The 14,207-nt window shown below is 37.7% G+C and overlaps 1 protein-coding gene and 1 pseudogene across 1 annotated transcript; both read left to right on the top strand.

Annotated features, from left to right (window-relative positions):
• LOC104719498 lies at nt 3,623-4,518 on the top strand (annotated as a pseudogene).
• On the top strand, nt 8,182-9,592 carry LOC104720565. Its single transcript, XM_010438454.2, has 6 exons — nt 8,182-8,260; nt 8,355-8,633; nt 8,755-9,009; nt 9,106-9,266; nt 9,370-9,459; nt 9,551-9,592. Exons 2-6 carry the CDS (start codon nt 8,360-8,362, stop codon nt 9,590-9,592), a joined length of 822 nt encoding a protein of 273 aa, XP_010436756.1. The 5' UTR covers nt 8,182-8,260; nt 8,355-8,359.

Raw genomic sequence — 14,207 nt, 5'->3', positions numbered from 1 at the left:
ATCATCAGCAAAGCTGAGATGAGTTAAGCCAATGATCTTGCATCGCGGGTGATAGCCAAACTGTTGTGATATCGCCACTTTATCCAACATTTTTGAAATCACATCCATAGCAACAACAAAAAGATAGGGACAAAGAGAGCATCCCTGTCTTAGCCCACGTTTACTGTTGAAAAATCCTGCGAGTTTGCCGTTAACTTGGACAGAGAAGGAAGGAGTTGTTATACAGAGCATGATCCATTTGACAAATTCAGGAGGAAAATCCATCGCCAGCAGTGTGTTGTGCAAAAAACCCCATTGAACAGAGTCAAAAGCTTTTGAGATATATATCTTAATAGCACAACGGTTTGATATTGAATCCTTGTGATAATTCTTGACCAATTTTGTGGCATGTAAGACATTCTCAATGAGTAGTATATTTTTGACAAAAGCGGAATGATTCCCAGCTATGAACTTTGGCAACACTAGTTTCAACTGATTTGCTATTATTTTTGAAATGACCTTGTACAAAACGTTGCAGCAAGATATGGGCCTATAATCCTTCATCTCTCTTTCCTCTGACTTTTTTGGAATCAATGCTAATATTGTTGAATCGACTCCCTTGGGTAGAAAGCCTTTGACAAAGAACGACTGAACCGCCAAAACAAACTCTTGACCCATAGAGTTCCAAGCTGCTTTATAAAACTCTGACGTATACCCATCTGGACCAGGCGCTTTATCATTTGGCATTGCAAACAAAACCTTCTGAATCTCTTCTGCAAAAACAGGTCGAGTCAAAAGAGTTTTGTCGCGTTCGGAGCAGCGATACAACATCAAACCGTGCAAGACATCAACTGAAACCTCCTCATAGTCACCAGGAACCAACTGCAGGAACTCTCTAAAAAATCTCTCTGCTTCAAGTTTTATCTCATCCGGATCCTTACTGACAGAGCCATCTGGTCTCTGGATCTCCCTAATAGAATTTTTTGCCGCACGTTGAAGCACAACCCTATGGAAAGTTTTGTTGTTTTTATCCCCAATCTGCAACCAGTGCAGCTTTGATCTCTGCTTAAGGTATTTCTCCTCCAAATTAGCCACAAGCTCCCACCGTTCATAAGCCATATTTTCTGCATCCATCGCATGCGACGTCGGGAACAATAGTGTCTTCTCCTGTTTCTGACATAAATCCTCATAAGCCTCCTTTGCTTTCCTGACCAAGTCACCCAATCTGTTCTTAGCCAACTGCCGCAATCCCGCCTTCAAAGCTTTCAACTTCTTAGTGAACTGATATAGCGTAGACGTGGACATATGCAGGGGCTCAGTTGTTTGCCAAGCGTTACTGACAAATGGTTTAAAATCTGGTAAACTCGTAATAGCATTAACAAACTTAAAAGGCTTTCGACGAGAACATGGATTACCCCCACCTGCCGTGAGATCTATCCGACACCGCAGATGATCTGAGCAACTACCTGCCTCAAAAACACTGTATGATGTCGGAAAAGAATGCAACCAACGAGCATTCACCATAACGCGATCCAGTTTCTTAGAGATAAGATCATTCACCCTTTTATTACTCCAAGTAAACAATGGGACATGAGCTGCTAAATCGGAGAGCGAACAATAGTTCACGATACTTTGAAAATTCCTCATACCTGTCGTGGCCACAGGCTGACCGTCCAGGTGTGAATGCTCCGACAAGTCCAAAGTTTCATTAAAATCCCCCATTATCATCCACGGCTTACCATTAATTATCGGGCTATCTGCATGATAACGAAGCTCTGACCACAACTCCCTTCTCTCTGTTGTCGTGTTATAACCATAAATAAAAGAACAAAAGAAATCCTCTCCCTGATCAGGCAGCTGGATTGAACAAGTTATCATCTGTGCACTCTTGTAAAAAAGAGTGAGAAGGACATCAGGTCCCCATACTAGCCAAATTCGACCCCGGCGATTATACTCATAATTTGTAATAACCGACCAATCATTANGGCTAGCCAAACACATAAAGAAAATTTTGGAGTGGCATGGGTGAACCATACCCCCCTACTCCAACNCTAGCCAAATTCGACCCCGGCGATTATACTCATAATTTGTAATAACCGACCAATCATTAAAAACTTTAGATACCACCAATGGAACTTTCCTCTCTCGTACTCGAGTTTCTATCAAGCACCCAAACTTCGTCTTATTCTCTTCCACCCATTTCTTTATAACGGAATGTTTTTTTTATCTGTTTAAGCCGCGGACATTCCAAAAGAAACCTGACATGATTAACGACGTTTGGAGTTCTTCATACCCGCTCCACGAGTAGAAGAAATAGTGACCGTTTTGTGAGCTGTTTTAGAATCTCGGGGAAGATATGGGCGCATCGGTGGATCTGTCATCGGTTTGTCAGCCAGTGAAATTGAGTGCTTAACCAGTAAACTTTCTCGAGAAGACCCCACCTTCGTATTTTCTACAGGATGTGTCTCTGTCACATCCGTTACCTCCACATCTCCCTCCCCCATATCCTCATTTTCACTCAGAACATAGTAAGAATTCGATAGTGTAGAACCTTCAGCCAGTGTAGAGTTAGTTCCCTTACTGGGGCTGCGGCTCTTCTTCTGAGGGGTGCTCCAACCATCTGCATCCCCCGGTGAAATCGCTGCCAAACCCGCGTCAGCAGAGACAGTAGCCACCGTAGGTGAACCTTCCTCTGTTTCTGCAGTCTGTGCTCCCTCTAAAGCCTTCCGATCAATCACCAGAGTGATCGGTAAGTCTTGCTCCTCAGGAGCCGAATCCTTTGAGGTACTCTCCATCAGACATGAGTCTCTTAATTGGCCCCACTTATTACAACTAGTGCACCTTGGTGGAAGCCAAGGGTAAAAATAGTGAATAACCGCATCCAAATCTCCTTCCTCTTCACCTCTAATTACGAACTCTCGTGGTAAAACCTTAGTGAGATCAGCTTCAACTAGAATTTGAGCTTCGTCAAAACGTTCACAGGCTTCTGTTTTTGGATGGAGACGAACTGGCTTCCCCACTCCACTTGCTAAGAACTCCAGTCCCTTTTTTGTGAACATTGATGGGAGAACATCCTTTAACGTGACCCATAGCTGAACAGACGTCATAGCCGGCTGCACTTCCTCTGCAAACGGAGACCATTTACTAACAATCATCAGAATTCCCATGATATTCCACATACCCCGATTCAAAACCCTACGCCGCATTGTTTCGTTTTTAACACGAAACTTGAGTGTTGTGTCATTGATGACAATAACATCAATCATTGTATGTAAGTCAGTAAGTGTATGTTCTTACCCAAATCCATCTACGTATAGCCGTATAGGCTTGCAAAGCTTTTAGTGTCTCATGTATTATTATGTGAACTCATGTAATAGCAAAATTGTAAATGAGATATATTATACGTATAACTAAGAGATAATTTGTGTTCGTTTTATCTAACAGGAAGAAAATTTGCGACAAAATAAACTAAGAAAAAAAGTTCCAAAAGGATGTAAAAAAAAAGGTAAGAAAAACAAAAAATTACTTTTTGCATATAGTCAATAATGGTAGGTGAATTGTTGTGTAAACATTCTTCATGTAGTCGTATATATATCTATCAACCATTCCTCAAAAACATTTATTTTCTCTTTTCTTATAATAATCTTCACGATGAGTCTTAAAAGCAGAGTAACCTCAATATCATCTCACAATCTTCACCATTCCGAAGAGAGAGTCCCTCTCCGATCAGATTCAGACCAGACATGTCTCAATTCAAGCCCCGAGTTCGATTTTTGTCTACGGCAGAATTCAAAACAACAGTTTTCTCACGCAGACGAGCTCTTCTCAGACTGGAAAAGCTTCTCTCACTCGGCCACCGACACGATTTCTAAGAAGACCGATGTTACTTCTCAGAGAAGCAATCTCCCAACCCTAGCCGTGAAATCAGACACAAGAGGTTCTGACTCAGAAGGTGATGATCCAAGTTTTGGGTGTGGGTTTTGGCTTGTCCGAAGCAAATCTGTTGGGTACTCAATGAGAAACAAGAAAACTAATTCTTCTTCGGAGTATCAACGGAGCAATAGTGATCCGTAAAAGAAGAAGAAGATGAAGAGTTTGCAGAAGATGAATTCTACAGAGTTTAGAGCTCCAAGATCCATGAATAGTCCGGCGTTGAATGTCCCATTGGCTGATATATTTTGCTTAGGCCCTGTTTTTTCCGGTAGCCGTGATCGGAGAAAGTAAAGCGTTCTCTTATCTTTTAAACACGATCCTATATAAACGAATTTGTGGAACATGTGAAGAGTTAGGTATATGATTGGTTTTTAAGCTTATGATTTTGGAGCAAGACAAAATAAGAATCTCAATGGGGATCGTCATACTCATATTATATAACTAAGAATCTAATTCGAGTTACTTTTTTTGTTTTTTTAATGTTATTAATTTGTGTTTCCATTCGTTTATGAGAATAAATAATTTAGAGGTTGATGTAACAGTATATACTGGTTGTAATTCAGAAATATAATGTCACAGTTAATAGGAAGAAAAAAATATACTTTACTTGTTTTGTGAAATACTTATAAAACTATACCGACAAGTGATACTAGTAGTCAAACGGTACACATATATTGATTAAATATGAGAATTTTAAAACCTTGACTAATATGATTGGGCAAAAGTTGACTGATAAAGTTGACTGTTTACTTGTATTGTCGTATTGGTTGCTCCAAAAAATATTTATACGTGAGAGTTTTGCTACATTGTTAATATTGTTCGATGTAATATAAAACGAGGTAATTTTGTTGAGAAAATTAAAGCAATTTATGTATATTGTGTATTGACAATTGACTATAGAGAAAGTGAAAAAAAAAAAATAATACCGTGTAACTCTTAGAATGTTTTGAAGAAAGATTCAAGACTTAATTATCAATTAATGAATGAAAATGTAGTTTTTTTCGATAATTACTTTTTTTTTTTGTTTCCAGTTGCACAATCATAAAAAAATAATATGAGGATCTATTTTTTAAAAAAATTAGCACGATGGATCCAATATATTAACATCCAGTACTGGTAAAGAACTCGATCGGTCCACTTATGTGTAACGTTGCTTGGAAGTCCCATGATAACAACTTTGTCGCTATAGTTAAAAAAGTTTCCAAAATTTGAACACCGTTTCAATGCACCTTATTAAATATATGCATCCAAGTACATCACAATCTCGGTGGCAAGGAAGGACCAGTTTAACTATATAAGGAAAACAAAATGTATGGACATGCAAAAGTGAATTACTAGAGTGCTCTTAACATACCTTCTATTAGAAATGTGTTATAGATAAGACGGTTGTCGAAAGGTCAGTAAGAAACTTTGTCTTTGATTTAACTAGCATGAGAGAAGGGGTTGCATGATGCAAAATGTTTGCAACATAGTTATACACTACTGAAAAAGAACTACACATGCCAATGAAGAGTGTATTTTTTCGAGGTCTATATCATGTTCACTTAGATCTAATGCTGGAGCACATGTTAACTTAGATCTAATGCTGGAGATGATATTCGTTAGTTAATATTTGGATCGAGATTGTGATAGTACTATATCATCTATGTAGAGTAGAAGATATAAAAAATATTTTTCCCTAGGACTTAATAAAGTAGGGATCACATATATCCACTTTGGGTGTACCCAAATGTATTGTGCGTGAACTGTAAACCTTGTGTACGATGTCCGAGATGCTTGATTAGATTTGTAGATTGATCGAAATAACAATTGTTATTTGGTTTGGTCTAGTCACTGAATACTAGAGGTTAATGCATATATACAACATTATGGAGGCCATCGTGTAAGAATGTGTGTTATTGATGTCTAGCTGAGAAAAGACTAATTTTGCTACAACATTACACTCACCACGAAATATGGTTATTAGTTTGACTACTAAATTAAATATCTCGCATGTTGGGGTTGGTTCTCACCCCATCACAAGACCCGGTCCATGAGATCAATAAAAGCCCAAGGAAAAAAGGAGCATCTTCGAGTGTGGAGGGATATTTTGGTCATTTGAGTAGACCAGCACATACGACACCACCAAAAAGAAATCAGAAAAAAAGAAAAGAATCATTCATAGAAAGCGACTTGAAGTTGACGGCTGACTCGTCGAATAGATAAATACTGGACGAACCACTTGGGTCGTCTATTTTTTTATAACATGTAATTCTCATCGTATTTAGCTCGTCGAGTTGAGCCTTGTACTTCAACTTTCACGAGCCTAGGCTTAAATTTATAAAGAGAATTTTGATATATTTTCCAGCAAACAAATCTCTAATTGTTAATTGATGATCTTGATATCAACAATTTGGCGCGCGAGGTAGGGGAAGTCAAAGCAAAATTTGGGCAGAGTTTAGTTGTTTAGAGAGGTGTTGTCGAAAATGAAGTCATAGAGGTGCTATTTATAAGCCCTTCACTCGACTTCTTTGGCTTGGCAAGTGGCATTTTTCGTTTGACAATTGTCAACTACTTTGCATGTACTCTCCCCAGGACCGTGCATCTCAAACAATGGCGGAAGTGGCTTAATCGCATGACATGTGGCGTCTCACTCCCATGCATAGACTCTTCCGCTTCCCGCATCATTCCGCGTCTCTCTTGCGTCCCAAGTTCCTGTGCTTTTCCGCAGAACAACCCATTCGTCCCCGAGTCTGTTTTCCTCGACAGTTCCCGGTCCTCCCGACCGTGACATTGGACTTCCTCGTCTATCACCGGACCTCTCGTCCGTGACTCTTGATTATCTCGTCCGTGACTCTCGATTATCTCGTCCATTTTTAGACCTCTCGTACCATGCGTTCGATCCGTCCATCGTCCCGCGGTACATGGACCATTCGGTTGGTACGTGGCCATTCTGTTCCCATGGTCTGTTTTACGTCCTTAGTACCATTTTGCCACAACCATTACTTTCTTTTCCCTTCCTTTGGTCCTTTCACCATCGCCCTTTATCATGCGTCGTCCAATGAACCGGATGTACAACCAGTTCACGTCATTTGCACACGTTTTTCGTGTCTGGTACGTACTTCGTGATACAGGTCATTACAACCACCATCTCTTAATGGGCCCTATTTCCACTCATTGCCCATGAGCCCATCTTGCTTAGTTGTCTCCATGTCCTCTTACTACTCCTGTAGGCCCATCCATATTCGACGGTCAGCTTGCTACGTCCGGGAGACTTTAAAGACTTGCTTACCATCTCTACAAATTACCACATGATCTTTCCCTATGTTTTGTCCTCAATCACACAGTTCCGACAATCATTTTCTGAAAGGTCACCCATTCTAAAACGACTCCAGCATAAGCATGATTAACTTTAGAGTTCTCTCAGGAACCTTAATCGCAAAGATAAATGCAGTTTAGTGAGATAAACGACTAAATCAATTTTTTAAAACCTCTCTGCAAATCGGTGTGTCAAAGCTTAACCCTATGTTCTCCTCAGGAGGGATGGTTTGTTAGCGTCGAAGGGGATGGTTGTATCAGGTTTGGGTGGGATGGTTATATTATCCTTAGATAAGAAGACTAACCCCTCTTGCCCTTCCTTTATTGACTTCTTTCCCTCATAAATGTTTTCCTCATCGTAGGAAATACAAGACTATCAAGGCACTGTAACCTTGTATATTAATCGATAAATTTGTTAAATATCAATCACAAGCTGGCAAAAGAGGAAATGTCAAAATGACACTTCCATAGTAGAGTATTCATCATATTAGTTATTATGTTACCTTAAGCTTGTTCATCTGAATCACTACATCTCTAGACTTGGTGCATTACTCAGCCTTGGGAGGGATGTTTGTCTCAGCCTTGGGCAAGAAAACTCTTGAACCGAAAAGCAGCTTCGGGTGTCTTTTAAAGATTTCAGTCATTCTTGTAATGACACTAGCATTATCAACTCTATGAAAGATAATCATAAACATCATAAAAAAGTTAACGAAAGGCTTGTGTTTGTTGTGTAGATTCACAATCTACACAACTGATATTATGACCAGACCAAAATTTAAAAGCGCCGGAAAATCATTCTTGAGAATTTTAAATTCGTCATATTTTGTAGGTTCATCATGAAATGTTTCCTTCACAGAATCAACGTTTGAAAGTGCATCATCCAGCAATGCTAAAAAGAGAATCTTTGTTATTTACAACAAATCAAAACACTTAATCCATCTACTATCGCAAACCTATGACCACATAATAGTATCCAGTTGCCTTTTTCCGTCGCTCCACCCATCATCTCCCCTTTGTTCTCTCTGGCGTTCCAGATTCGATCGTAAACGAGGTCAGTGATTTCATCTGAGCAAGATTCTGGTTATAAAAGTAAAGATGCGATTTTGTAATTCTAATTTTGGGTATGATTGATTTTTTTTATGTAGCCACCATGTATTCAACCAATACAAACAAGATGATGCTCGACAAGGCGAAGCAGGAGCCAAAAACGATGGTGTGGTGGGACATCAACAGCTGTCCGGTTCCCGATGGTTATGATGCTTCTATGGTCGCTCAGTCTATAGAATCGGCCTTGAAGAAGGCAGGCTACACTGGTCCTCTCACCATCACTGCTATTGGCAACCTAAAACACACCTTAAAACGAACCCCTGGTGTTCTTCCGGCGATCTCTTCCTCTGGAATCCTTCTTAAACACGTTCCCGACGGTTAATATTCTTCTCTTTGTTACTGTATTTAGGGCTTAGATTCAGTACGGTTAATGTGCTGTATTTGATTTTTTTTTTCTTGTCTTTTTGCTATTTGAGTTGCTTTCCTATAGTGAAACAGGTTTCAGAGACATTTTTGAGGAAGTTATTGTGTGGAAGAGGGAAAATCCACCTCCGGCTACCATAATGTTCATAACCGGAGATGTTAAGGAAGTGAAACGCTTATCTTATGCTCTTTCCAATGTAGAAAGGCATGGGTACACCCTTCTTCAGGCATTTCATCAATCAGCTTCCGACCTCATAAACAACTCTGAAGAGTCTACAACCACGCCCCTGCTCTTATCTAAAAAGTGTATTTGGGAGAAGTTACTGAAAGGTGTGTGTCCTCTCTCTCTCACAGTGTTATCATATAACCTGCAAAGCTGTTGTTTCTAAACTAGTTTTTTTTTCTTTTTTCTTTTCTTTCCACCAGACGCAATAGATTCAGGGGTGACAAGAAGACAGGAGTTTGAGAAGAAGTTCTTTGAAACGGGTGAATCTCCGTGCAGGTTTTTTTGCACACTATGCAATTTCTACGGCCAAAGGTTTGAAGATTTCACTACGCATCTCAAGGGTAAAGATCATATAGTGCGTGTAAGGCTTTATCCTTTCCTCCTCTAAATATTGTTTTAGTTACATTTGTCATTTTTCATCACTTACACTTGTGCTCACATGTTATCTTTGTTTATTCAAGCAGGAGCTGGACCTGGTGTCACGGCCTCTACCCAAGAGGAAGCTGGTGAAGCGGATCTTTACTGTTTCTAAATACATTAACAAGCAAACAAAGGCAAGTTTTAATCACTCAACTAGACTCTAAAATGCTCAATAGTAAGCACCATTTTGATTTATTGACTTTTGCTGATCCTAAAACATTGAAGGATTTGAATGGGTGGATTGAAGAAGACCGAATGAGCCTCTAGAGGGAGGACCTGAACTAGGCGAGGAAGATGAAGACGACATAGCATTGATCTTTCGTACCTCCATCTGTCCATTCTCTTAGATGATTTTTGTGGAAACCTGCAACATTATATCATATTCTGTTTTCAGAATTCTTGTCTTCCCTAGAATACTGGATTTTAATATTATCACACTCTTGATGATGTTTACTAGAAAAATCTCCATGGTTTAAGGGAGATGCATGTCACAGGAACATGTTCCCTTCCTTCATTTTTTTTTAACTGCCATTGTACCAAAAACGGAAAATGATGATTATTTATTTGCATACTCTAGTACACCCTCCATTGTTTTAACCGGAATCTTTGAGACAAGGGGAGGGCTCTCTTCATCTACACCAAAGTTGCGGTGAAGGAGCAGCGGAGCATGCATGCTAACACTTGAGCAATCATAGAAGCAACGAAGTCTCGCCACTTTTTGCTGTTTGATGATGCTACATCCTCAACCGCTGCGGTTGTTAAACTAACTAGTCACACCTGAAAAAGGGACAATTGAATTTTTGAATTAGAAGTTTTGAAAACACGTATTGCACAATAAATCGACAAAATTTGGATATAACATTGAAAATTTTAAGAATTAAAAATACTAGGGTAGTTGATTTTTTTGCTTTTTTATTACTATTTTGTTGTGTTTTTTTTTTATGTTGTTTCTCAGTTTTTCTTAATTTTGTTTGGAACTTGTTGGTTTGAGGATTATTTTTAATAATTAATTGTAGTTTAAGATAAATAAGATTGAGTATTAGAAGTCTTGTAAAAATTGCAATTTAGTACTCTGATTTTGCTCAAATTTTATTGTATACTTTATGCATTTTAATATATAGAAGGTAACCACTTGAATAACATCCCCTTTATGCACATGGTCGAGTACTTCGAGCCGCCTTAGTGTTTTGTCTCTTAGCTAATTTAGGGCTTCCTTCCCTTCCTATAAATATCTCTTGTACACTATGACCGTCCACAAGTCAGACTTAGTTAGAAATAATATCTAGAGCCACCGCAAACCTAGTTTTTACCCCTTTTGGATTTTTAATATTTTTCTGTATCATTATCCACTTTTGTTCTTGTTTTTTCTAGATTTTCTCAGTTTGTAAACTCTATAACTTTTCATGTTTTGAGAATCTGATTTTGCTTCTTGGTATTAAGTTGTAGATCTCTCTCTTATCTTTCTAGTCAAGTTGATTTCATCATTTCCTGGGTTTGATTTTTTCATCATCATGATCTATTCATCTGAGTAGTGAACTAGGGTTCTAGAGATGGTTTAGGTTGGTTTAGAGTTATGGTTATTTAGACTGATCAAGCTTGTTTGTTTATAGTTCTCTTCTAGATTAGGTGTCCTCTAAGTTGTTCTTGTTCTGAGAAGTTAAGAACAGATCTTAAGCTTCCTATCATCATACCAATGTCTAGGTTGTTAGATAATACTAATACTGAAGATTATTGTGCCTAGCCTGAGAGATTAGTTGTCTAGGGTGGTTTTTAACAAATAATGATTTGGATCTTTAATGCCTGTTTATCTATGTCTTAGCTATTGAGGACTACGTCTAAGAGTATATAAACCTGATTACTATTGTCATGAGAGTGGATTAGTAAGTCTATGAGATCATTTTCTAAAGATAACTCAAGTTGATTGAGGTTTGTTGATCTGTTTAGGTAGTCATAGCTTGAGACCAGCCCATGAATCCATCTCTAGGAGCCTACTTTGTTTATTGATTGTCTATTATTGCATACTGTCCTATTTCATTGCTTTTTAATCTGTTTAAGTTGTTAAAATTTCTTTTGTTCTTCGTACCAAACCACTCGACCACACATACGATCGAGTGCTTAATCGAGCACCATTTGGGTTGCTTGTTTTACATTTAGTTTCATTCCTGTTTCATTGCATTCATTTCTGATTTGTTGTGTAGTTTTGTTTCATTGCACTTATCTAGTTCTTGCTACTGTTTAGTTTAGTCTCTGCTTAGTTTATCCTTGTTTATCTTGCATTTAGTCTCTGTTCCAAGTAATTTACATTCTGCATTTCACTATTCTCATTAGGTTGTTAGTAATCAAACCATTATCATATCTGGTTTAACTTGAATCATTGTCCACATCTTAAGTGCTTGCATAGTCACCCTTTATGGATTGACATCTCTTATATTGCAACATCATAAGAGAATTGAAACCTTTTGCATTACACCTGAACATCATTACTTATTTCTCTGTTTGCATGTTATAATACATTCATTGCATAAGAACCATAGTAAAAGACATGTTTCAGATGCTTTAGAGGAAGCTCGTGAATTATTAAAAGGTTCTCATGAAAGTGGTTATGAGGAACTCCCCAAGTAGTTGTACAAGATAAAGTAAGCAAATCCTGGTACAATTGCTGACCTAGTGCTTGTAGGTAACCAAAGATTTAAGTATCTATTTTTTGCCTTAGGTCAAAGTTTAAGAGGATTTGAATTGATGAGCTAGGTAATAGTAGTGGATGTGACTTTTTGAAAGGAAAGTTCACGGATACTCTCATAGTGGCAACTGCTCAAGATGGAGATAATCATATATATCCTCTTGCATTTGAAATTGTTGATTATGAGAATAATGCATCTTGGGACTGGTTTTTTTCTCGTTTGAAATCATTTATCCTGAAAATCCTAACTTGGTGTTGATCTCTGACATACATGAATCTATTGAAAAAGTTATTGAAAAGCTGTTTTCGTCTGCATATCGTGGGATATGTTTCTTCCACCTTAAGAAAAACATCAAAACCAATTTCCAAGCAAATCAATTGTTACACTTGGTTAAGAAAGAGAAATACATATAGACGTGATGTTTTTACAAATGAAATGAATGAGATACGTCATTTTAATCCAAAGCTGAGCAAATACATGGAAGATGCAGATATATGTTTATGGTCTACCGCTCATTTCCAAGGAAACAAGTATAACATCACCATATGCAACATTGCTGAATCAATTAATGTGCTTTTAAAAGAAGCAAATAAATACCCCATTGTACGGGCTACTCTAACGCATTGGTTTTATGAGCGTCAACAAAAAGCTGCAAAACTTTTCACGGAACTTGGACCATATGCTGATGGTGATACTGGGAAAATACATGAAGAGGTAAACACACTTGGGGTGCAAGCCATAATTCAAAACCAGTTCCATGTGACCGGTGGCTCAGAAGATTTTGTAGTTGACATACAAAAATTGAGTAGTTCATGTCGTAAGTTTGATATAATGAAAATTCCATGCATGCATGCCATTGCAGTTGCTACGAAGAAGATGATTCCTGAGCACACACTCTCAGATCCTTGCTACACAAGAAGTTATCTATTTTCTACATATTCTGAGTCCATATATCCTGCTGTTCAGGATATTCTCAATAATATTCAAATACCGCCTGAAGTAGATAAATTAAATGTGTATCTCCTCAAGGTGGTCCCAAAAATAAAAGAATTCAATCTTCATTAGAGATTGCAATGGAGAACAAACGACCGAGGAAAGAGCATAAGTGTTCGCGATGCAAGCTTTCTGGACATAATAAAAAAGCATCTGAGACGGCGTTGCTAGTAACATCTTAGTCCACCTGCTAGTAACATCTTCATTATCTTCAACATCATCTGTGGGATATTGCTCACATGAAAGCCCAGTTATAAATCAAAACTCCTAAAGCAAAATAGCGTATTGGTTACCCACCAAAAAGAGACCACAACTCATATTTTATGTTTCTCACAAGCTGGTTTGCAAGCAAGAAGAAAATGAACAAAGGTACCTGACCAAATGAATTTATTGGCCTTCGCTAGCCGATATAAATGCACAAACGGAGATGTTCTTAATGTCATAGTAGTGTGGTTTTGCTTTTATTAATTTTTACCAAATGAAAAACGAAAGATTTGTGAGAATTTGTTATAAATACTCTTTTTTTAAATACCTTTATTCAAAAATATTTTCTTTTTGAATATTTTTATTTTTACTGTCTTTTACATAATTATAATGTGTTACATTAATTCTTAGAATTTTCTGTTTAGGTTTGCGTTATTAATTTTATGTTTAGAGTATAGTTTTTAAGAAGTAGGGTTTAGTATTTAGGATTTAGGATTTAAAATTTAATCATTTTATATATTAAAAAGAAGTATTTTTGAAAATACACACCTAAAAAAGCATTTTTGAAAAGTGACAAAGGAGTATTTTTAAAAATCTTGGAAGATTTTTAGTAGGAGCGGTTTTGCTTTCATAAAATTTTATAAATTATTCTTTTACTATTAAAATATGATCTCATTTTAATCTTGCATCTAATAGAATCAAAATTGTTCTCTCTGGCGTTCCAGATTCGATCGTAAACGAGGTCAGTGATTTCATCTGAGCAAGATTCTGTTTATAAAAGTAAAGATGCGATTTTGTAATTCTAATTTTGGGTATGATTGATTTTTTTTATGTAGCCACCATGTATTCAACCAATACAAACAAGATGATGCTAGACAAGGCGAAGCAGGAGCCAAAAACGATGGTGTGGTGGGACATCAACAGCTGTCCGGTTCCCGATTGTTATGATGCTTCTATGGTCGCTCAGTCTATAGAATCGGCCTTGAAGAAGGCAGGCTACACTG

This window comes from Camelina sativa, chromosome 10 (genome assembly GCF_000633955.1).
Source record: "Camelina sativa cultivar DH55 chromosome 10, Cs, whole genome shotgun sequence".
NCBI classification, from domain to species: Eukaryota; Viridiplantae; Streptophyta; class Magnoliopsida; order Brassicales; family Brassicaceae; genus Camelina; species Camelina sativa.
This window is presented reverse-complemented; position numbering and strand designations above follow the sequence as displayed.

Bases quoted from the DNA above. Each gene is read 5' to 3' on its own strand.
- LOC104720565 (XM_010438454.2), top strand. From the start codon at position 8,360: ATGTATTCAACCAATACAAACAAGATGATGCTCGACAAGGCGAAGCAG. The intron at 8,634-8,754 runs GTTAATATTCTT...ATAGTGAAACAG, and splicing joins TCTTAAACACGTTCCCGACG to GTTTCAGAGACATTTTTGAG. The intron at 9,267-9,369 runs GTAAGGCTTTAT...TTATTCAAGCAG, and splicing joins GTAAAGATCATATAGTGCGT to GAGCTGGACCTGGTGTCACG.